This window comes from Gracilinanus agilis, chromosome 4 (genome assembly GCF_016433145.1).
Source record: "Gracilinanus agilis isolate LMUSP501 chromosome 4, AgileGrace, whole genome shotgun sequence".
NCBI lineage: Eukaryota > Metazoa > Chordata > Mammalia > Didelphimorphia > Didelphidae > Gracilinanus > Gracilinanus agilis.
Window position 1 is genome coordinate 440,039,340 of NC_058133.1, and position 21,145 is coordinate 440,060,484.

At 38.5% G+C, this 21,145-nt stretch overlaps 2 protein-coding genes across 2 annotated transcripts in view; both read right to left on the reverse strand.

The window, feature by feature from the left end:
• Positions 1-8,523, reverse strand: part of ABCA4 (ATP binding cassette subfamily A member 4) — a 126,295-nt gene extending 117,772 nt beyond the window's left edge. The window contains exon 1 of the mRNA XM_044675489.1: positions 8,443-8,523. Within this exon, the coding sequence (XP_044531424.1) occupies positions 8,443-8,508 (66 nt within the window). The 5' untranslated portion in view covers positions 8,509-8,523. The remainder of the gene's footprint in view (positions 1-8,442) is intronic.
• LOC123246681 (rho GTPase-activating protein 29-like) overlaps positions 8,514-21,145 on the reverse strand; it is a 76,895-nt gene continuing 64,263 nt past the window's right edge. The window contains exon 16 of the mRNA XM_044675490.1: positions 8,514-8,572. Within this exon, the coding sequence (XP_044531425.1) occupies positions 8,514-8,572 (59 nt within the window). The remainder of the gene's footprint in view (positions 8,573-21,145) is intronic.

A 21,145-nucleotide genomic window follows, 5' to 3' on the forward strand; every position in this document is an offset into this window, starting at 1 on the left:
CTCTCTCTCTCTCTCTCTCTCTCTCTCTCTCTCTCTCTCTCTCTCTCTCTCTCTCTCTCTCTCTCTCTCCTGGAAATTTCTCCTTCTGGCCTCCCAGCTAAAATCCAAGAAGCCTTTCCCAGTCCTCCTTAGAGTGAATGCCTTCTCTCCAAGACAGCCTCCACTTGATCCTGTATTTACCATGTCGGCACATAATTGTTGCCTGTTTCAAACCCTTACTTTATGTCTTAGAATTGCTCCGAAGTGCCAGTTCTAAGGCAGAGGAGTGGTAAGAGCTGGGTAATGGGGATGAAGTCTGATTCAAGATTCAAACTCAGGTCCTCCCAACGCCAAGCCTGGCACGTTAGCCATCGCGCCGCACTTTTACCCTGTTGTTGTTCCATGTTGTCTCTCTCATCAGAGCTTCTTGGCAGCAGGGATTGTCTTTGCCTTCTTCTATCCCTAGCACGGAGCACAGTGCCTGGCACTCAGTCGGTGCTTAATAAATGCTTGGTGACAAGGCAGTTCAGTGACTCAGTGGAAGCGAGCCAAGCCTGCAGATGAGAGGTTCTGGATCTAAATGTGGCCTCAGATACTTCCTAGCTGTATCACCCGTGGCAAATCACCTCATCCCCATTGCCTTGCCCTTACTGCTTTTTTCCTTTGGAGCCAATGGTTCCTCTCCATTCTAAGACACAAGGTAAGGGATTAAGAAACAGAACAAAACAGAACAAAAGGAGGGACTTGCTTCTCATCCCCCTAGTTCCCCAGAGACACTTCCAAAAGGGGATTCAGTCAAGGAGGCCAAGAGAAGGCAAGGGCAGGGAGAACACCCACTGATGCTGACCAAGGAGAAATGCCCGGTGAAGAAGAGAAAGCCTGCGGTGCTGGTGACGGTGTTTTTTTTAATGTGATTTTATTCTCTGCACCTGCAAAGCCACAGCAGCTGATGTTCTGAAAAACAGAGTCCATTATATTCACAGCTGCCCTTTGGTCATCTCTGTCCAGAAATAATAATCGTGGTGGAGAGGGAGAGAGCTGGTTTGAGTCAGGAATGCCTGGGTTCAACTCCCACCTCTGACACATACCGAGTGTGTTAGTCAACTGAAGTTACTCAACCTCAGGTGGCCTCAGTTTCCTCTTTTATAAAATAAGAGCTCAGACACTTCCCAGCTGTGTGACCCTGGGCAAGTCACTTGACCCCCATTGCTACCCTTACCACTCTTCCACCTAAGAGCCAATACACAGAAGTTAAGGGCTTAAAAAATAAAATAAAATAAAATAAAATAAGGGCACCTCCAAGATCCCTTCTAGCTCTAAATCAATTATCTAATAAATACAATTATAATGTAGATAATATAATAGATCTATAATATAAAGAATTTGGCATTTGAGCTGAACCTTGAAGAGAGTTGGAGTATTCTAAGAGGGGAAGGTGAGCCCAGTTTAGGAATGGAAGATGGCAGAAGGTGGAATATTACGTATGGAAAACGGTTAAGTAAACAAGCCTGACACAATGCATAATTGTTATCATGTTATAAAGTTATATATTTTATTATATATGCTATATAATAATATATATTTATAAAATGTAATATAAATTTAATTTGCATATTATATAACTATAATATAATATATAATAATAAATGTCTGAGGTCATGTTTGGACCCAAGACCTCTTCTCTCCAAGCCTGGCTTTCTATGAGCCACCTAGCTGCCACTGGAAATAGATTATTAAAGGCTTTTTATGGCAGAGGAATTTGTAGAGCTTAGTCCCAATTTGTGCTGATAGCAAATCCTCTGATGCAGCCACATTATTTGAATTTGGCTATTTTCATTGGTGCTGGAATGAATGACCATTTTTACTCAATTATGACTTTGAATATTCTGAATTTAAATATATGTGACCTTATAATTAAATTTAATTTCTGAATTTAAATATTTAATTCTGAACTGAAATATACGTGACCTGTCAGAGAATTCATCATTCCCACTAATTGGGACTTTGCTGTATTTTATCCCAAGGATAATGGGAGTCACTGAAGCTTCTTGGACCAATGAATGGCGAGGTCTGAAATGTGCTTAAGGAACATAAATGTGGCAGTTGTAGAAACAGAGGCAGAAAAACCACTTAGGAAGCTATTACATTAGTTCAAGCAGGAGGACCTGAATTAGAGGAGTGGCCATAGGTAAGAAAGTTGTTTTCAGCCATTTTAGTTGTGTCCAGTTCTTCATGGCTCTATTTGAAGTTTTCTTGGCAAAGACGCTGGAGTGGTTTGCCTTTTCCTCTTCTGACTCATTTTACAGTTGGGGAAACTGAGGCAAACAGCATTAAATGACTTGCCCAGGATCATATAACCAGTAAGTTCCAGAGGCTAGATTTGAACTCACAAAGACGAGCCTTCCTGACTCTGGACTGGGCATTCTATCCACTGTACCTCCCAGCTGCCCTGATAGGCAAGAATAGAAGCAGACAAATACAAAATACAAAAAATGCTAAAACGGTGAAAATGATAAGACTAGATGTTGGGGTAAGGGGGATTGCGAGAGAGTATGAGTGTGAAGAACTGGAAATTACTCCAAGTCTAGGAATCTGGGTGACCAGAAGAGCCATGGTGTTCTGGAAAGAGATAGGGAAGATAGAATGAAGACTAGGTTTAGGAGGAAAGATAATGACGTTTGTTTGGGGCATGTTGAGTTTAAGATGCCTGTAGGATATCCAGATGGAGATGTTAAAGAGACCACTGGAAATGCAGGGCAGTGGAGCTCAGGAAAGAACTAGATGTATAAATTGGGGGGCATCTGCATAGAGCTCAAGGTGAATCTGCTGGAGCTAATGGGATGACTTAGAGGGAAAAGAGGACAGTCTAGGATGGAATACTGGGATACGCAAGCGCAAGTGCAAGCATGCACATACACACACCATGAAGGTCCTTAAATGTGGCATCCAGATTTGAAAACAATACTCTAGAGTAGTGATTCCCAAAGTGGGCGCCACCGCCCCCTAGTGGGTGCTGCAGAGATCCAGGGAGGCAGTGATGGCCACAGGTGCATTTATCTTTCCTATTAATTGCTATTAAAATTTAAAAAAATTAATTTCCAGGGGGAAATATTTTTTCTAGAAAGGGGGTGGTAGGCCAAAAAAGTCTGGGTACCACTGCTAGAGACTGCCTGATGGCAGCTACCAATAGGTCTAGCCTATTCCCCATTTCAGACATGGTTAGCTTTTTGCTGCCATGTCTCCTCATTGATTCATTTTGAGCTTGCCAGTTATGGGTAAGCTCTGCCCATCGATCTAACTCCTTCCCAGCAGAAAAACAAGCCCACATGAAGGAGCAGGTAGGGGTGGAAGGGAGGGAGGAAAAGAGGGAGGTCGGGAAGGAAGGAGGGAATTTGGGATTCAAAAAAAATTTCAATGAAAGTTTAAAAATTGGTTTTCCATGTAATTGGGGAAAAATATAAACAAACAAAACTCCACTCTCAAGCATCAGATACCATGGTACCTCCAATGGATCTGCTGTACTTAGTTGAGTTTCTCACAATTTTTATCTTTGTTTTCTATAAATTTGTCACTCTTTTTATCTTTTAAAAACTTTTCTTTGTTCTCTGCACTTGAAAAGTTCGCCGTCTAATGGAGAGACTCGCGAACAACTATTGCACAGGAGCAGCTGAGTAACACCGTGGAAAGAGCGTCATGGCTGGAGTCAAGAGGACCTGGGCTCAAATCTGGTCTCAGACACTTCTTAGATGTGTCACCCTGGTTGAGTCAACTCTGACTGCCCAGCCCTCACTGCTCTTCTATCTTATAGAATGCAAATAAAAAAATATCATCTCTCACCTGTCCGACTGGCTAAAATGATAAAAGGGCAACATGACTGATGTTGGAGGGAATGTGGAAAAAATACATCGCTGGTGGAATTATGAACTGATCCAACCATTTTGGAGAGCAATTTGGAATTATACTCCAAGACTTACAAAGCTGTATATATCTTTTGACTCAGAAACACCACAATTAGGTTTATTTTCTAAGGGAATCCAGGGAAAAGGACAAGAATGTACATGATCTAAAATATTTATAACTGCTCTTTTTGTGATGCCATAGAACTGGAAACTAAAGGGATGTTCATCAGTTGGGGAATGGCTGAAGAACTTGTGGTTTGTGCTTCTCATGGAATATGATCATGCCAAAAGAGATGACCAACTAGATGATCATACAAACCCTGAAAAGACTTATATGAACAGATGCAAAGTGAAGTGAGCAGAACCAGAAGAACATTGTACACGGTAACAACAATAATGCATGATGATCAACTGTGAATGACTTAATTATTATCATGAATGCAAGGATCCAGGACAACTCCTGGGGAATTCATAATGGAAAAGGACTATCTACCACTATAGGAGGAACTGGCAGAGTCTGAATGCAGAATGAAGCATTTCATTTTTTACTTTATTTTCTCTATAAATTTGTATCTAGTGTAAGCAATAAATACATCTCTGGTTTTACAACGTGATGAATAGGAAAATATGTATTATATATGTACAACCTCTATCATATTATCTGCCTTCTTGGGGAGAGGTGGAAAAGGGGAAAATGAATGAGACTTAAATTTTTGGGCAAAGCTAGTGTGAGAATTTGTTCCTTTTGGATAAGCATATTTATTATAATTTATTACATATTTATTGTAAATCATGTATTATATTATGTTACATATTATGTTATGTATGAAAATAAAATAAATTATGCTTTCAAAAGGCAGATAGTAAGGATTTTTTAATTTTTATTTTTGGAGGGGTTATAAAAACCCTTTTATTAAGCCATTTTTAAACAAAACAAAAAAGTTTATAAAAGAAAAAAGATACAGAAAAGAATAACTTGCTTCATATATTTCAAAAAAAGAAAAAAGAGAGGAGGCAACGATGCCAACAAGCTCAACAATTAAGGGTTCTTTTTTTGGTTTTGGCTTTTTTTTTTTTTGCTTTTTGTTCTTTTTTAAAAAAATATAAAATATAAGCAAAGGATACACTTACTTAAAACAGAGCTCAGGAGCAGGTACATGGTTCTGGGAACCCAGAAAGAAAGGATTTTAAGAAACTATTGAACAAATGAGCTACAAATAAATTGGATAGGCTATCCTACTCTATACAATAAGATATATTAAATGAGTTGTAGACACAATAAAGGGGAGGCACTTGAAATAAAGGGGCTCGGGAAATTGTTCCTTTAGAAAGTGAGATTTAGCTGGAAACTGAAGGAAGCCAAGAAAGCTCAGAATCAGTGATGAAGAAGAGAAAATTCCAGGCATGGAGAGAAAAGATGAAGGTGTAAAAAGACTGGAAAGATGGAGAGACTCTGGGTATGGATGTCTTTGGACTCTAAATAGAAGAATCTATATTTTTGATCCTGCCGGAAATGGGGAACTCCTGAAGCTGATGAGAAGGGTATGGAATGGTCAGACCTGAGATTTAGGATGATCACTTTGATAGCTAAATAGAGGATGGACTTGGGAGAGACTTAGGGCAGGAAGATTAACCATTTAGCTACTGTAATGTGTGACTCTGGGCAAGTCACTTCACTCCCATTGCCTAGCCCTTACCGCTCTTCTGTCTTGGAACCAATATATGGTATTGATGCTAAGGTGGAAGTCCAGGGTTTTTTAGAAAATAATAATAATAATAATTTAGGACTGATGTGATGAAGGCTTACACCAGAGTGGTGAAGAGAAGGGAACATATATGAGAAGTATTATGAAGGTAAAATCAACAAGCCATAACAAGAGATGGAATATTGGATTGAGAGAGTGAAGAATTGTGAGTCTTGGTGACTGGGAAGATGGCGGTACCCTCAATGGTAATAGAGAAGTTAGGAAGAAGGAGAGTTTGAGGGGAAAGATTCAGAAAGATTTGAACCTGTTGAATTCAGGTGGCAGTTGCAGATGCAAGAATGGAGGTCAGGAAAGAGATTGGGGCTAGACACGTAGATTTAAGTCATCTTAATAGAGATGATAACTTGTATAGGAGTAGGAAGGTAGAGGAGCTAATGCGCAGAGAGAATGGGACCAAAAAAAAAAAAAATAGAGAAAAGAAAAGAACTTCACTGGAACATTTAAAAAATTCTCTCCACCAGAGAGAATATAAAGGAGTTCTGGCAAGCTTTTGTTACTAATGCATTAAATTTTATTGATATTTTAAAAAACTAAGTTGGATATAATCGAAGCTCACCGTTTCGTGCACTAGCCTCCTTTTCTTGTTGTTTTACATCAAAATATCCATATTGGATGATATTTTTAAGTTTATAATTTTCAAAAGATAATTTTTAAGTGCGCTGTATATGGATTTAGAGCTCTATCACTAACTAGTTATGTGACTTTGGGTAAACCAGGTGCCTTTCCTGGACCTCAGTTTCCTTATTTGTAAAATGAGAGGGTTAAATGTGTACTTTGTTTGTAAATTGAGATGGTTAAATTTGAAGGCCTCTGAGGTCCCATCCAGTACCAGATCCAAGATCCTATGATACGAGCATGCCCAATCCATCTCTCCTTTCACTGAGCTCCAATAGTGCTGGTTGGGTAGGTAGGTGGCACAGTGGATAGAATACTGGACTTGGAATGAGCAAGATTCAAATTTGGCCTCAGACACCTTACTAGTTGTGAGACCCTGGGCAAGTCACTTTACCCTGTTTGCCTCAGTTTCCTCATCTGTAAAAATAAGCTGGAAAAGGAAATGATAAACCAAAATGGTGTCACAAAGGATCAGACACAACTGGAAACAATGGAATAACAACACTTGTCCAAATGACTCATTTAGCTTATATAATGGCCCTTGGATCCCTGACACAAAACTCTGTCTTTTTAATATGAGTAATTCTTCCTGTGACCATGAATCATGGAATGGCACCATCCACAAAGAAGTAACATCACGGATAACCCCAAGAGGAATGAGGGGACACAGTGGGCTTAAGGAGGTGGCAGCCCAAGATAATTTGGGCCCAAATGTCCTAAAGGAGATGGCTCAGGAAGCTTAGGGTTAAAAAAGGAGGCAAGGGGGGTCATTTGGTGAAAATAAGGGATAGCATTCCACATAGGGGGTGTGCAAATAAAACTTGCTTCTTTTGCAGACATAATAATAATAATGATGATGATATTGATAATAATGATAATAATAATAATTTTAAAGCCATCTTGCTGTTGGATAAAAGGAGATTGATTCCGTGAGGGCACCTGTGGTCCAAGGCAAATATCAGCGCTACAGAGCACAAGAACATCTCTCCATAATGGACACTCATCAGATGGATTCCCAGAACCATGACCTGATTTTTTAATTCTCTAAGTTAAACCGCAGCTCTTCCTAAGAAAGAGCAGACCCGTCCCCTGGGCCCCATCCCTGGGGGCCTCGGATGCTCTCCTGACCTACAGCTGCTCAGGTTTGGATTCCCCCCAAAACAGGCACCCTCAAGAGCCGCTCCTAGAGCTGCAGGGAGCCTTACAGGTCATCCTGCTCAAGCCTTTTGTTGCATAGAGGAGAAAAGTGAGACTTCAAGGTCACACAAGGAGTAAGAGGCAGAGTTAGGATCTGAACTCATGGCCCCATAATAATAACATTATATACTAATAATGATATAATATACAATAACACAGCAATGATAATTATGTGATATAGAATAATATACTAATGATTAATAAGATAAGCATGTGATAATATACCAATAACCAAGACATGATTAAATAATACATTAATAATTATGATCAGGTAATATATCAATAACCAACGATCAAATCATAAAATGCTTAATAATTTTATTATCTGTGATATATTAATATTTTATGATTACATAAGATATGTTAATAATTATATGATTATGTGGTATATTAATCAATATGATTATATAATGATGTGTTAATAACCATATGATTATGTGCTATATTAATCATTATGATTGTATTCTATGTTAATAATTATATGATTGTGTGACATATTAATCATGATCATATAATATGTTAATAATTATATGATTATATGATGTATTAATCATTGTGATTATATACCATGTTAATAATTATATGATTGTGTGATATATTAATCACGTTTATAAAATATGTTAATAATTATATAGTTGCATGGTATATTAATAATTATGAGATAATGTTATTTATTATATTATTATATAGTAATACTTATATTCTATAATAATATGATTATATTACATAGTAATATTAACCATTATATTATTATATAGTAATAATTCTGTCCTATACTAATATTGATGATTGTGTTATTATATACTAATATTAATAATTATATTATTTAATAATATATTGAGAATTAGTGATGATGGTGATGGTGATGAAAAATAAAGCAGCAAATTGAACTAGCTTTCCCACTGCCTCACCACTCTCACCGAGGGCTCTATCCTCAGGCCATGGGGGTAGCAGAAATAGGGGTCTATTAAGAGTTTACCTGTTACCTTTTGCCTTTTCCTGAGTGTCCAATTCTTCCAAAGCAAAAGTCGTATCTGCCTCAGGAAGCCCATGTCTGTCACCAAATGATGGCCAGGATGTCACTGGGGTGGGACCTTCCTCCACTGAACTCGCACACTAGAACAACAAAGGATACAAAAACACTGCTCACTGGAGTGCTGGCCAGCCTGTTCGTGCTTTCCCACAACAACTCTGGAGATGGATCAAAGCCCATTTCTCCCTCAGAGGACAACCTTCTTCCCTTTGACCCAGATGGTTCAAAGCCCCTCAGAGGAAGGGTTCTGAACCGGTGGTCCTTGGGCCCCTTTGAAATGTCTGGGGATCTATGAACTCAGATAGGGGCAAATTATAGCTTTATTTTCATAATCTCTACTTAAAAATTCAGAATTTCTTTCCATTGTTTAAAATATTTTTCTGAGAAAAGGTCCATGACCAAATGACCAAAGGGGTCCATTAAAAAGCCTACAAACCTCTTCTGCTTTAGAGGCTTCACCTTTTTAAACAAGAATAATGATAAAAATTGTGGATAACCCTAAGGGGAATAATAACAATATTAACAATATTTATATACATAATAACAATAATAACAAATAAATAATATATAATGTGATATGTAATAATAATAAAGGATCATGATAATAATAGTGAGGGTAATCATAATAATAACATTATAAATATATAAATTACATATACATATATCAATACAAATAATCATTTATCTAGAGTTTACTATGCATGCTACAGTTCTGATCTCATTTGATCCCTACAACCACCTTGGGTGCTATAATTATCCCCATTTCACAGATGGGGAAACTGAGGCAGACAGAAGTCATTTTCCCAGGGTCATACAGCTAGAAAGGAAGTGGATGCTCTTATTACCCCTCCTTTACAGATGAGGTAACTGAGGCAGGCAGAAGTTAAGTCATTTTCCCAGGGGCACACAGCTAGAAAGGAGGTGGATGCTATTATTATTATCCCCAATTTATAGATGAGAAAATGGAGGCAAACACAGGTGAAGTGACTTGCCCAGAGTCTCACAGCTATTGAGCATCTGAGGCTGGATTTGAAGTCAGATCCCTTTCCCTAGGAGAGAAGGAGCGGGCACAGTATTGGTCTCTTATTTGGGAGAGTCCCAGTACCATAGCTGGTAGTCATACTTCATTTTCTCTTTCTCCAGTAATAGAGATGATAGAAATTTCATGTCAGAAGCAATCTTCAAGATTATTTGTATAAGAAGTAGATAGGTACAAGGTGACTTGGGAGGGGAAGGATCTGGAGAGCCTTGGTGTAGAACATGGAGGTGCTCCAGCTGAACCTTGGAAGAACCAAGGGATTCTAAGAGGAGAAGAAGAGCCAGGTGGCCAAGTGGATAGAGCACAGGGCATGAAGTCAAGAAGACCCAAGTTCGAATTCTCTTTCAGACACTTGTTAGCTGTGTAAGTCTGGGTAAGCCTCTATTTACCCCCATTCCTTCATCTGTAAAATGGGAGTGAGAATAGCATCTGCCTCCCAGGGATGTCATGAGAATCAATGATAGAGTCTTTATAAAGCATTCTGGAAACTGTAAAGGGTTACACACAAGCTAGTTAGCTATTATTAGGGGGAAGAGAGTGCATTCCAGGTATAGGGGACAAGTCATGACTTCAAAGGAACAGAAAGATGAATTACTATGCTGGGAAGGAGTATCATTGAAGGAAAGCCACAACCATCTAATCCAACATCCTCTTTGTTTAGATCAGATAATCGAAGCCCACAGATGTTAAATGACTTGTCCAAAGTTTCACAGGTCAGTGTCAGAGGGAAGATTTGAACCCACATCTTCTGACTCTAGAATTAGCACTCTTTCCCATGGGACCCAAGAGTATGAAAAAGACTGAAGTTGAAGGAGAAGGGCATGGCAGAGGATGAGATAGAAAGAGTGTCACGGAAGCAATGGACAAAGTTGGATAAATTTCAAGAGATAGTAGAGGAGAGAAGGACCTGGCATGCTTATGATCCATGGGGTCAGGAAGAGTCAGACACAATGGAATGACAATGACAACAAAATGAGGGCATGAAAAGATGAGAATTCTGCCCCACTCTCTCTCAGTACCATCAGCCAGGAGACCAGAGTTTTCTTTTCTTCATCTTTGAAACCCTGGGACTCTGATGTCCATCTCAAGGAGGACTTGAGTCCATGCTATGGTAGAATCAGTTGTGAAGGGACTGGGAATGTTTAGTTCAGAAAATATAAAACTTGACACTGATTTTCAAGGATTTAAGAAGATGCTGTGTAGAATAGCATATCTATCAGATTTTTAGGAAAGGAAAGATTTCAAGACCAAGCAAGAGTTGGGAAAAAATTACAAAATGTAAAATAAATAATTTTGATTACATTAAATTAAAAAGGGTTTGTGTAAACAAAACCAATGCAACCAAAATTAGAAGGGAAGCAACAAATTGGGAAAAAATCTTTATAACAAAAATCTCTGACAAAGGTCTAATTACTCAAATATGTAAGGAGCTAAATCAATTGTACAAAAATTTCAAGTCATTCCCCAATTGATAAATGGACAAGGGACATGAATAGGAAATTTTCAGATAAAGAAATCAAAACTATCAATGAGCACATGAGAAAGTGTTCTAAATCTCTAATAATTAGAGAAATGCAAATCAAAACAACTCTGAGGTACCACTTCACACCTAGCAGATTGGCTAACATGACAGCAAAGGAAAGTAATGAACGTTGGAGGGGATGTGGCAAAATAAGGACATTAATGCATTGCTGGTGGAGTTGTGAATTGATCCAACCATTCTGGATGGCAATTTGGAATTATGCCCAAAGAGCGATAAAAGACTGCCTGCCCTTAGATCCAGCCATAGCATTGCTGGGTTTATACCCCAAAGAGATCATAAGGAAAAAGACTTATACAAAAATATTTATAGCTGTGCTCTTTGTAGTGGCAAAAAATTGGAAAATGAGGGGATGCCCTTCGATTGGGGAATGGCTGAACAAATTGTGGTATCTGCTGGTGATAAAATATTATTGTGCTAAAAGGAATAATGAACTGGAGGAATTCCATGTGAACTGGAATGACCTCCAGGAATTGATGCAGAGTGAAAGGAGCAGAACCAGAAGAACATTGTACACAGAGACTGATACACTGTGGCACAATTGAATGTAATGGACTTCTGTACTAGCAGCAATGCAATGACACAGGACAATCCAGAGGAACTTATGAGAAAGAACACTATCCACATTCAGAGGAAGAACTGTGGAAGCAGAAACACAGAAGAAAAACAAATGCTTGAACACATGGGTTGATGGGGATATGATTGGGGATGTAGACTCTAAATGACCACCCCAGTGCAACTGTCAATAATATGGAAATAAGTCTTGATCACATGTAAAACCCAGTGGAACTGCATGTTGGCTATGGGAGGAAGGTGGGAGGAGGGAAGGGAAAGAACATGAATCATGTAACCATGGAAAATATTCTTAATTTATCAATTAAATAAAATTAAATTAAAAAAAGAAGATGCTTTGTGAAAGAGGATCGGTCAGATCTGCTTTTCTTGGTCCAGAGGCAGAAAAAAGAAGAATCAGTAGAAATCAGAGAAATGTCCATTTAAGGTCTTAAAAATAAGTCACCTCAAACCTTACTTAGTATCAGGAACACAAGTTCAAGCAAGGAGTAAACTGACAAAAGTTTAACTGGCTTCCCCCACAAAAACTAAACTAAAATGTAAATGACACACTTTGAAGTTTAATCTGCATTATTAACATTTTCTCCATCACTTTATTAAGACTCTAGACATTCAATAAAAGCATTCGGCAGTCCCTGATTTATTGCTGTTGTCCTAGGTGTAAAGATCTCTTTGGAGAATTGGCTCCAGAGCCCCATCTTTGATAGGTCCTTACTAGGGAACCTTGAGAAAGGATTTTTGTTCAAGCAAGGTTAAATTAGATAATAATAATCATATTTTTAAAAGACATTTTATTTTACCAATTACACATAATAATTTTCCATGAATGTTTTCTGAAGTTATAAGATCCACATTGTCTCCCTCCCTCCTTTCCCTTCCCCCTCTCAGAGGTGGTAAGCCATTTGATCAGGTTATACAATTTATTAACATACAAAATATAAATAATAATATTTTAATGGTTATCTATAGATAGACTTGTTTACTGTGCATTTAAATGACATGAACAAAACAAAGGGACTGATTTAGCCATTGCAAAAAATAAAATAAAATCTTCCTCTATTTGCCTCTATCCTGATCTTTTAGTAAAAATAGAAAAATTATTCAAGAACATACAAAGAAAGGGCAGCTAGGTGGCTCAATGGGTTGAAAACCAGGCCTAGAGTATGGGAAGTCCTGAGTTCAAATCTGATCTCAGATACTCTCTAACTTTGCTACCCTGGGCAAGTCACTTAACTCCCGTTGCCCAGTCCTTACTCCTCTTCTGCCTTGGAACCAATACACAGTATTGACTTTAAGACAGAAGGTGAGGGTTAAAAAAAGAATATACAAAGAAGATTTGATTATAAAGATCAGAGATTCTTAACCTTTCTTATGACATGGAATCCTTTGGCATTCTGGTAAAGCTTATGGACCCCTGCTCACAATAATGCTTTTAGATGCATAAAATAAACTATATAAGATTGCAAAAAAAACTAGTTAAATTGAAATATAGTTACCAATTTTTTATACGCATGAACTTTTTCTCTCTTTTTCAATGGGAAGGTAGAATAAAAAGGCAAGAAGGTAAATTTTTAAAAAACCCTTACCTTCTGTCTTAAATCAACACCAAATCAATACTTGAATCAATACTAAATCAATACTTAGATCAACACTAAATCAATACTTGAATCAATATTAAATCAATACTTAAACCAATACTAAATCAATACTTAAGTCAATACTAAATCAATACTAAAATAATACTTAAATCAATACTAAATCAATACTTAAGTCAATACTAAATCAATACTTAAGTCAACACTATGGATTGATTCCAAGGCAGAAGAGTGATAAGGGATAGGCAAAGGGGGGTTCATTGACTTGCCCAGGGTCACACAGCTGGGAAGTGTCTGAGGTCAGGTTTAAACCTAGGATGCTCACTGAGCTACCTAGTTATCCCCAGAAAGTTAGCTTTTTATTGAAAATAATTAAAGCTGTTAACTTGGGGGTTGTTTATAAACACCAGGTTAAGAATCTCTAATAGGAGGTTTTAAGGTTTCCAGAGCCCCCTTACAGACATTTTCTCATTTGACCCTGTGAAGTTGGCACTATTGTCCCATTTTATAGATGAAGGAGAGGTTAGACAATATGGCCTCAAAGACCCTTTCATCTCTAAAAGAAACGGATCCAGTGGTAGTGACCTCTCCAGGGTCACACAGCTCAGAAGTTGTTGCTATCCAGTGGTTTCACACAAGAGGGTCCGACTCTTCATAACCCCATTTGGGTTGCATGACAGAAGTGGGGGCAGGATTTGAAACCGGGTCTTCTTCCCGTCCATTGCACCGCACTGCCTCTCCTAAAATGACCTCTGAGGTCTCTTGGGTGATGCCAGATTCTGCCTCCTTTTGTCCCAGGTAGACCGCCAGATCCGTGCGTAAGAACCTCAACACATATCTAAGAGCCGGGGGAGGTATATTTCAGGTCGGTGTCCAGTCCAGTGTCTGTCCAGAAGGACACAGCCATGGCTCTCTCACGCATGGGGATTTTTCTTCTGGAGGCAGAGAGCCACAGACTTCTTCCCCTTCCCCCCAATCTCCTTGAACTATTCGCTTCCTTTCTAGCTCTCCAAGTGTTTCTTCCAGCCTCCACCCATCCATCCTGTTGGGTTTCCTCCGTTTTCTTCCTTCTTGCCCTCCTCTTCATTTCCACCTGGACATCGATATCTCCACAGCTCACTCTCACAGGTAAAAGTATGTTTTTTAGTCGGTAGATAAAGCAGAGATTAAAACACAAACTCCACATGAATCAAAGAGGGGCTGTCTGTCCCTTTGGAGGCTGTTAGCGGCACTCCATTATCTGTCCACGAGCATTTACTTAGAACCAAAAGAGCATCACGCACAGCCACAGATTCAATTCTTGAAGAATAAATTTGTGAGTGTTACTTCCAGAGAATGAATGGAAAAACGGAAACACGAAAGACTTAATTTGTATGAACGTGTCCATCTCCCGGATGGTACCTTCTGGGATGCAGGGATGGGGAGAGGGGCTGGGGCCCTTGTAGATAAATTCTATTAATAATATTTTTTTTAAAAAAAGAAACTTAATAGTTATATGATCACGGGCAGTCGGTTTTCTTTTTTGAGCCTCAGCTTCCTCAGCTGTACCTCCTCTATCTACTTCAAAAAGAATTTTTCAAGAAAAAAATACTTTGGAAACTTTAATGTGCTTTTGGATGAACTAATAATAATAATAAATTTAAGTATTTACAATATAACATTTGAATAATGGATACACTATATAAATGGTCTGCCTCTGAGAATATCTTATATAGAAATATGATAGTTTCTGAGTAAGAAAAACAAGAAAAGCAAAAGACAAAAACAAAAATCAAGCATTTACTTTTTGTGTCTGCTCTGGGCTGGGCACCAAATGTCAGCACTGAGGACAGAACAGTGAGCTCCGGTCCTTAGTGGGGAGCCAAGTACATAGGAATATAGACACAACAGAAATAACAGAACAGTTAAAGATAAGTACAGACAAAGTAATTAAATCTAAGCAGTCGGGGTATCTGGGAAGGCTTCCTGCAGAAAGAAGATGGTGCCTGAGCTGCATCTTAAAGCAGAGAGGTAAGAAGGGGGAGCATTCTAGGCAAATTTTTTTTAAAGCTCTTTCCTTACGTTTTAGAATCAATACTATGTATTGGTTCCAAGGTAGAAGAGGGTAAGGGCTAAGCAATGGGGGTTAAATGACTTGCCCAGGGTCACACAGCTAAGAACTGAGGTCAGCTTTGAATGCAGGACCTCTCTTTTCTAGTCCTGGCTCTCAATCCACTAATCCCCCTAGTTGCCCCCTAGGTTATTTTTTAAGGTTAGGATTTTCAGTAGGCAAAAAAAGACCCTAGAGACTAATCTCATTGAACTGATAAAAGAACTAAGTGACTTTCCCAAGGTCTCTGAATTTGGGTCTTCACACTCAAAATCCATTTCTTTTTCCAACCAATCAATAAGTATTCATTAAGTGTTAATGACACCTGTCCATTGCTTTATTTCTAGGAATCCATTTGGGATGGGTGGTTGTTCCTCTTTAGCTTTTGAAGAGAGGACCACTGACATCAGCCAGTGACATTTTGGTTGTTGTTTTTTTAATTATTTTTTATTTTGAATATTTTCCCATAGTTACATATTTCATGTTCTTTCCCTCTCCCCCAAACCTCCCCAACCCCCGTTAGCTGACACACAATTCCACTGTGTTTTACATGTGTCATTGATCAAGACCTAATTCCATATTATTGATAGTTGGATTAGCATTATCATTTAGTGTCTACATCCCCAATAATATTCCCATCAGCCCATGTGTTCAAGCAGTTGTTTTTTTTCTGTGTTTCTCCTCCCACAGTTCTTCGAGTGTGGCTAGTTTTCTTTCTCATAGGTCCCTCAGCCTGGCTCTGGATAGCCAGTGACATTTTGAAGTCCTCCACTTCACTCTCTTCCAGAGTCATTAAAGCCCAACAGCAGGACAAAAGTGAGGCTAGTCAAAGACCTGGGATGCAGTTGTATCTGACCAAACTCTAGGCACTCCATAGCACCTGCTATAGCCACCTTGGTAGTTGGTGGAACAAATTATTCTCATCTGCCTCTTTTGCTGGGGGAGCTCTTTGTATGCCTGGGGTAGAAACCTCCTAACTCACTTTTTAAAGCACATACAGATGCATTTGCCTTTGCATGGAGAAGTTAAATGATTTCCCCAAAGTCACACTGTAAATATATGTCAGAGGCAGGACTTAAATTTCCATCTTCCTGGCTCTCTGACTTGTTTTCCCAAGCTGCTTCTCAAGACTCTACTATCTACCAAATAGCCCCCAAATCTCCTTGATAAGCTTCTAGGAGTACATGCACCCCAGGATGGGTGTTTGAGGCGTGTCAGTTACCCTCACAGATATTTGGTTAATATGGACAGAAGAAGTACTCTTGTAAGCTCACCCTCACCAGATACCAGTTGGTTTGAAGCCTCTGAAATGGGAACTCATAATCTCATCAGTTCTTTAGATAAGCCAATATTTTTTATCAAGAAAACCCCCAATAGGATCACAAAGCATTGGCTACAACTCATCAACAAAACTCTTTGTCATCTCATCAGTTCTTTAGAACAGTCTTAGGTGGGGGAAGGAGGGACAGAATTGCCTATGCCTGGTGAACCTTTAGGAGGTATGAGATGGGGTGAACACAGTTTAGATGTGGTTGCCAAAAAAATGGGGAATCAAACTATTTTTCCTGACTCCTTCCTCAGAAAACAGCTCTAATGAGGATGGTTTCCAGGGGAAGCACTGCAAATGCAGGGCAGATAACAGAACTTCTTTCCCTAAAGCAGGAATGGGTTCTGTCAGGAACTCTTGGTCTGCAGCCCCACCATCCCAACCTCAGAGGTTCTGTGCTGCCCACTACTTCTGCTGCTGATGGTTTAGGGGGATGAGTGGTGGAGGGTGAACTGAAGAAGAAAATGGCAAACCCCTCCAATGCCTTTGCCAAGAAAACTCTAAATGGGGTCACAAAGTGTCAGACAAAAGCAATCAAAATAAATCTCAATTCCAGTGAGTGCATCTCTGTGAAATCCACCGTCATCTAAACTCTGATCTGGCTCCATGTCAAGAAGAAAATGGATGGTGAAGATCTCTAGCCAAAACTGCAGAACACTCGTGGAATGGGTTTAAAGAACTTGTGGGCAGGGAAAAGAGGAAATGCTGAGAATGGAGTTTTGTCAGAATTTATGATCATGTTTCTACTTTGTGGGCCTGTCTGTAACACTAAATAGATTTTCTTAGAAGCGTCCATTCAACAAATATTTATTAACCATTTAGCATGTGTAAAGCAGTGCTAGGCACTCTTCATGTGTTTGTGTTCCATTTTGTATAATATATATCATATTATTTATCTAATATAATAATAGTCTGCATTTATATCACCCTTTCAGGTTTACCCAAAGCTTTAAATATATTATCCCATTTGATGCCCACAGCATTGTGCCCATTTTACAGATTAAGGACCTGAGACTCACAAAAGTCAGACTACTTACCCAAGATCATACAGCATCTGATGCAGAATGTCAATTCAGGGACAGTAGTTAATGCAATGGAAAGAGTAATGAGCCTGGCATCAAAGCTGGCCTCAGACAATTAGAAGTATCTCTGGGAAAGCCATTTAACCTTGTTTGCCTCAGTTTCCTCATCTGTAAAATGAACTAGAGAAGGTAATGGCAAACCACTCCAACATCTTTGCCAAGAAAACCCCAAATGGGGTCAGAAAGAGTCAAGACAAGAATGACATGGCTGAAAAAAAAAAAATAACAAAATTGATGGGGTAATGGGAGATCCTGGGTTCAAATCTGAACTCAGACACTCAGCTGCATGACCCTGGGCAAGTCACTTAACTCCATCTGCCTAGTTCTTACCACTCATTTGCCTTAGAATTAATTCTAAGATGAAAGATAAAGGTTATAAAAAGACCAATTGATGGAGGGATGGGCCATATCAGTTTCTGAGGTCCCTTCCTGATTCAGATCTATGATCCTAGAGAAAGGAATATATTAAAGGTCAACCAAAATTCCCCACTCTGTACATTTTCTAGTCTCCTTTGTTATCCCTTCCAATGCAACCATCAATGGAGCCCAAGTCCTCCACCAATTTGCACCCACATTCTTGTTAAGGTTGGAAGAGCTGATCAGATCGAACTTATCAATAGAAGGGCTTGATCACTTGGATTCAAAAGCCTGGAACTACCCAATAAATGCAAGATGGTGTAGAAGAGGCTGTTGTCAGACAGGACCTCAGAGACAGTGTGCTCAGTGGGCAACATTCCCAGGATTCCTGCAGCTTTTTACATCCCTCTTACTTCTATAGCCCTTCACCATGATATGTTGAAAGTAGACTGAGATTTGAAATTAGGAATTTTATTTCTATAGCTTTAATTTAATTCTATTTTTATTTTAAATTCTATAGCTAGATGACTGTGGGCAAGGCACTGAATCACCCCGTGACTCAGTTTCCCCATCTGTAAAATGAAGGTACTATTTGGGTCACCTCCTTCCCAGGGTCATTAGGAAGAATGCCCTTTGTCAATCTTAAAGTGCTGTACAAATGTGAGCTGCTTATCACCATCCTTCTGGCAACTACATCTTTCACCTTTTCTTCTTGTTTCCAGAAAGAATGTGAGACACAGAGACAATTCTGTTGAGGCGTTGGGGTGGGGAGCAGAGCTACTAAATTCTGAAATTTCTCAGACATTCCTGAGCACCACAGGGTAAAGATTTATTCATTCTGACAGCTCTTAGTGCCAGGTCTCTAGAAGAGTGGATTTTGTGGCGTGCCCAGCAACAGGAGAAGCGAGGAGAAAAAAAATCAGAACTTCAAAAGAATTCCAATTTTCCTAAATCCAAAATTTTCAGCAGGCCTCAAGCTGCACCCAGGGACTGTGATGACGAGAATTTATTGCCCTGACCAAAAATACTGCAAAAAAATTGACCAACATGGGCTACTTTTCAAATGGGGAACTCCAGATTTTCATTCAAATCCACTCCAAAGAGAGATTCGCTTTGAACACATTTGCTGCTTACTTTCTGTCTGGAAATCAAGGACATCAATTGATAGCTTTGTAAAACCAACTTTTATCTTATAAATAGATGTAAAAGTAAATGGCTTATCCTGTCCCTGAGTGATAGAAAACCACCTCTCCAATAATATAACAACCACAAAGTAGCTAACAGGACTGCAAGGACATCCACTGCTTGACAAATATTATCTCATTTGATTCCCAAAACGGCCTTGGGAAAGAATTGCTATCATTATCCCCATTTTCTGGGCAGCTAGGTGGCACAGTGGCTAGGGAGCTGGGCTTGCAGTCAAGAAGATTCTTCTTCCAAATAGGATGTGTTCTGGGAAACAATGCATCGTTTGGCTGAAATTCTGGGCAAAAAAATCATGTAAATCTCTGAACCTCAGTTTCCTTATTCCTGTAAAATGAGAATAATTTGCTATTTGGTCATGTCCGACTCTGGGGTTTTCTTGGCAGAGACCCCAGAGTGGTTTGTCATTTCCTTTTCCAGTTTGTTTTACAGATGAGGAAATTGAGGCAAACAAGGCCAAGAGACTTGCTCAGGGCTCCTACAACTAGTGTCTTGAGACCAGATTTGAACTCAGGAAGATGTAATTCATGATTGTGTAAGTTTTAGCCAAATTACACATTGTTTGCCAGAACATATCCTATCATTTCCCGTGGGTGCCATTGTTTCTATTATTCCCTATTCCCAGATTATCCTACCATCATCTATGCCAGTTGAAATCAGACTCACTGCTGCCTCCTCTATGAAGCTGTCCTTGATCTCAGCTAGAAGTGACCCCTCTCTTTTTTGAGCCCCAATATTTTATTTTAGGCAACTAGAAGATGCAGAGGATAGAGAGCCAAACCTAGACTCAAGAAGACCTGAATTCGAATCTGGCCTCAGATACCTAGCTGTGTGACCCTGGACAAGTCATTTAATGCAATTGGCCTCATTTTCCTCATCTATAAATTGATCGGGAGAAGGAAATGGCACACCACTCTAGAACCTCTGCCAAAAAACCCAAAAGGGGTCACGAAGAGTCAGATCAACTGAATAACCACAAAGTACTTTATTTGTGTCTGGTAGAATGGAAATATTCCACTTTATATATATGAATGCGTATGTCTATGTATGTATGTGTACATGCAGATGCCTACATGAATGTATACACATATGTACATATGTCAATGTGTATATAATAGATATGTGAATGTATTTAACACATTTCTATGTTTATGTATAATACATTTGTATTTATTATATTTATTGAATTACTATTAAATATTATTAAATTTATTTATTTATAATGATGATTATATAATATATAATAATACATATGTTGTATATAATATACAACAAAAGTTTATTATTAATATTAATGTTAATAATGTTATTAAATATTATCAAACTATATAAATTAAATATGTTTGCTGAGTTTATTAAATTATATGTTGATTATAATATACATTATAATTATCAAATTTATATAAAACACAATATAATAGTGTTATATTAATGTTATTATATATTAGTTTTATTTCTATTTTATTATATATTGTTCATATATTGTGCCATGTTTATTATTATGTTGTTATATTGTATTATAGTATATTATTATATATTTTATATTAATTATATTATATTATTAATAATGTTATATTATATTATATATTATTCAGTGTGTTATCTTCCTTCATGAGAAAGAGATTGCTTAATTTTTTGTATCTATATCTCTGGTTCCAAGTATAGTGCCTGGCAGTTTCTCAGAGCCTAATACATGCTTGTATGTTGTTCAATTGTGTCTTTTTGTTGCTCCTTTTGGGAGTTTTCTTGCCAAAGATACCAGAGTGGTTGGCCATTTCCTTCTCTAGCTCATTTGACAGATGAGGAGACTGAGGCCAACAAGGCTAAGTGACTTATCCAGGGTCACACAGC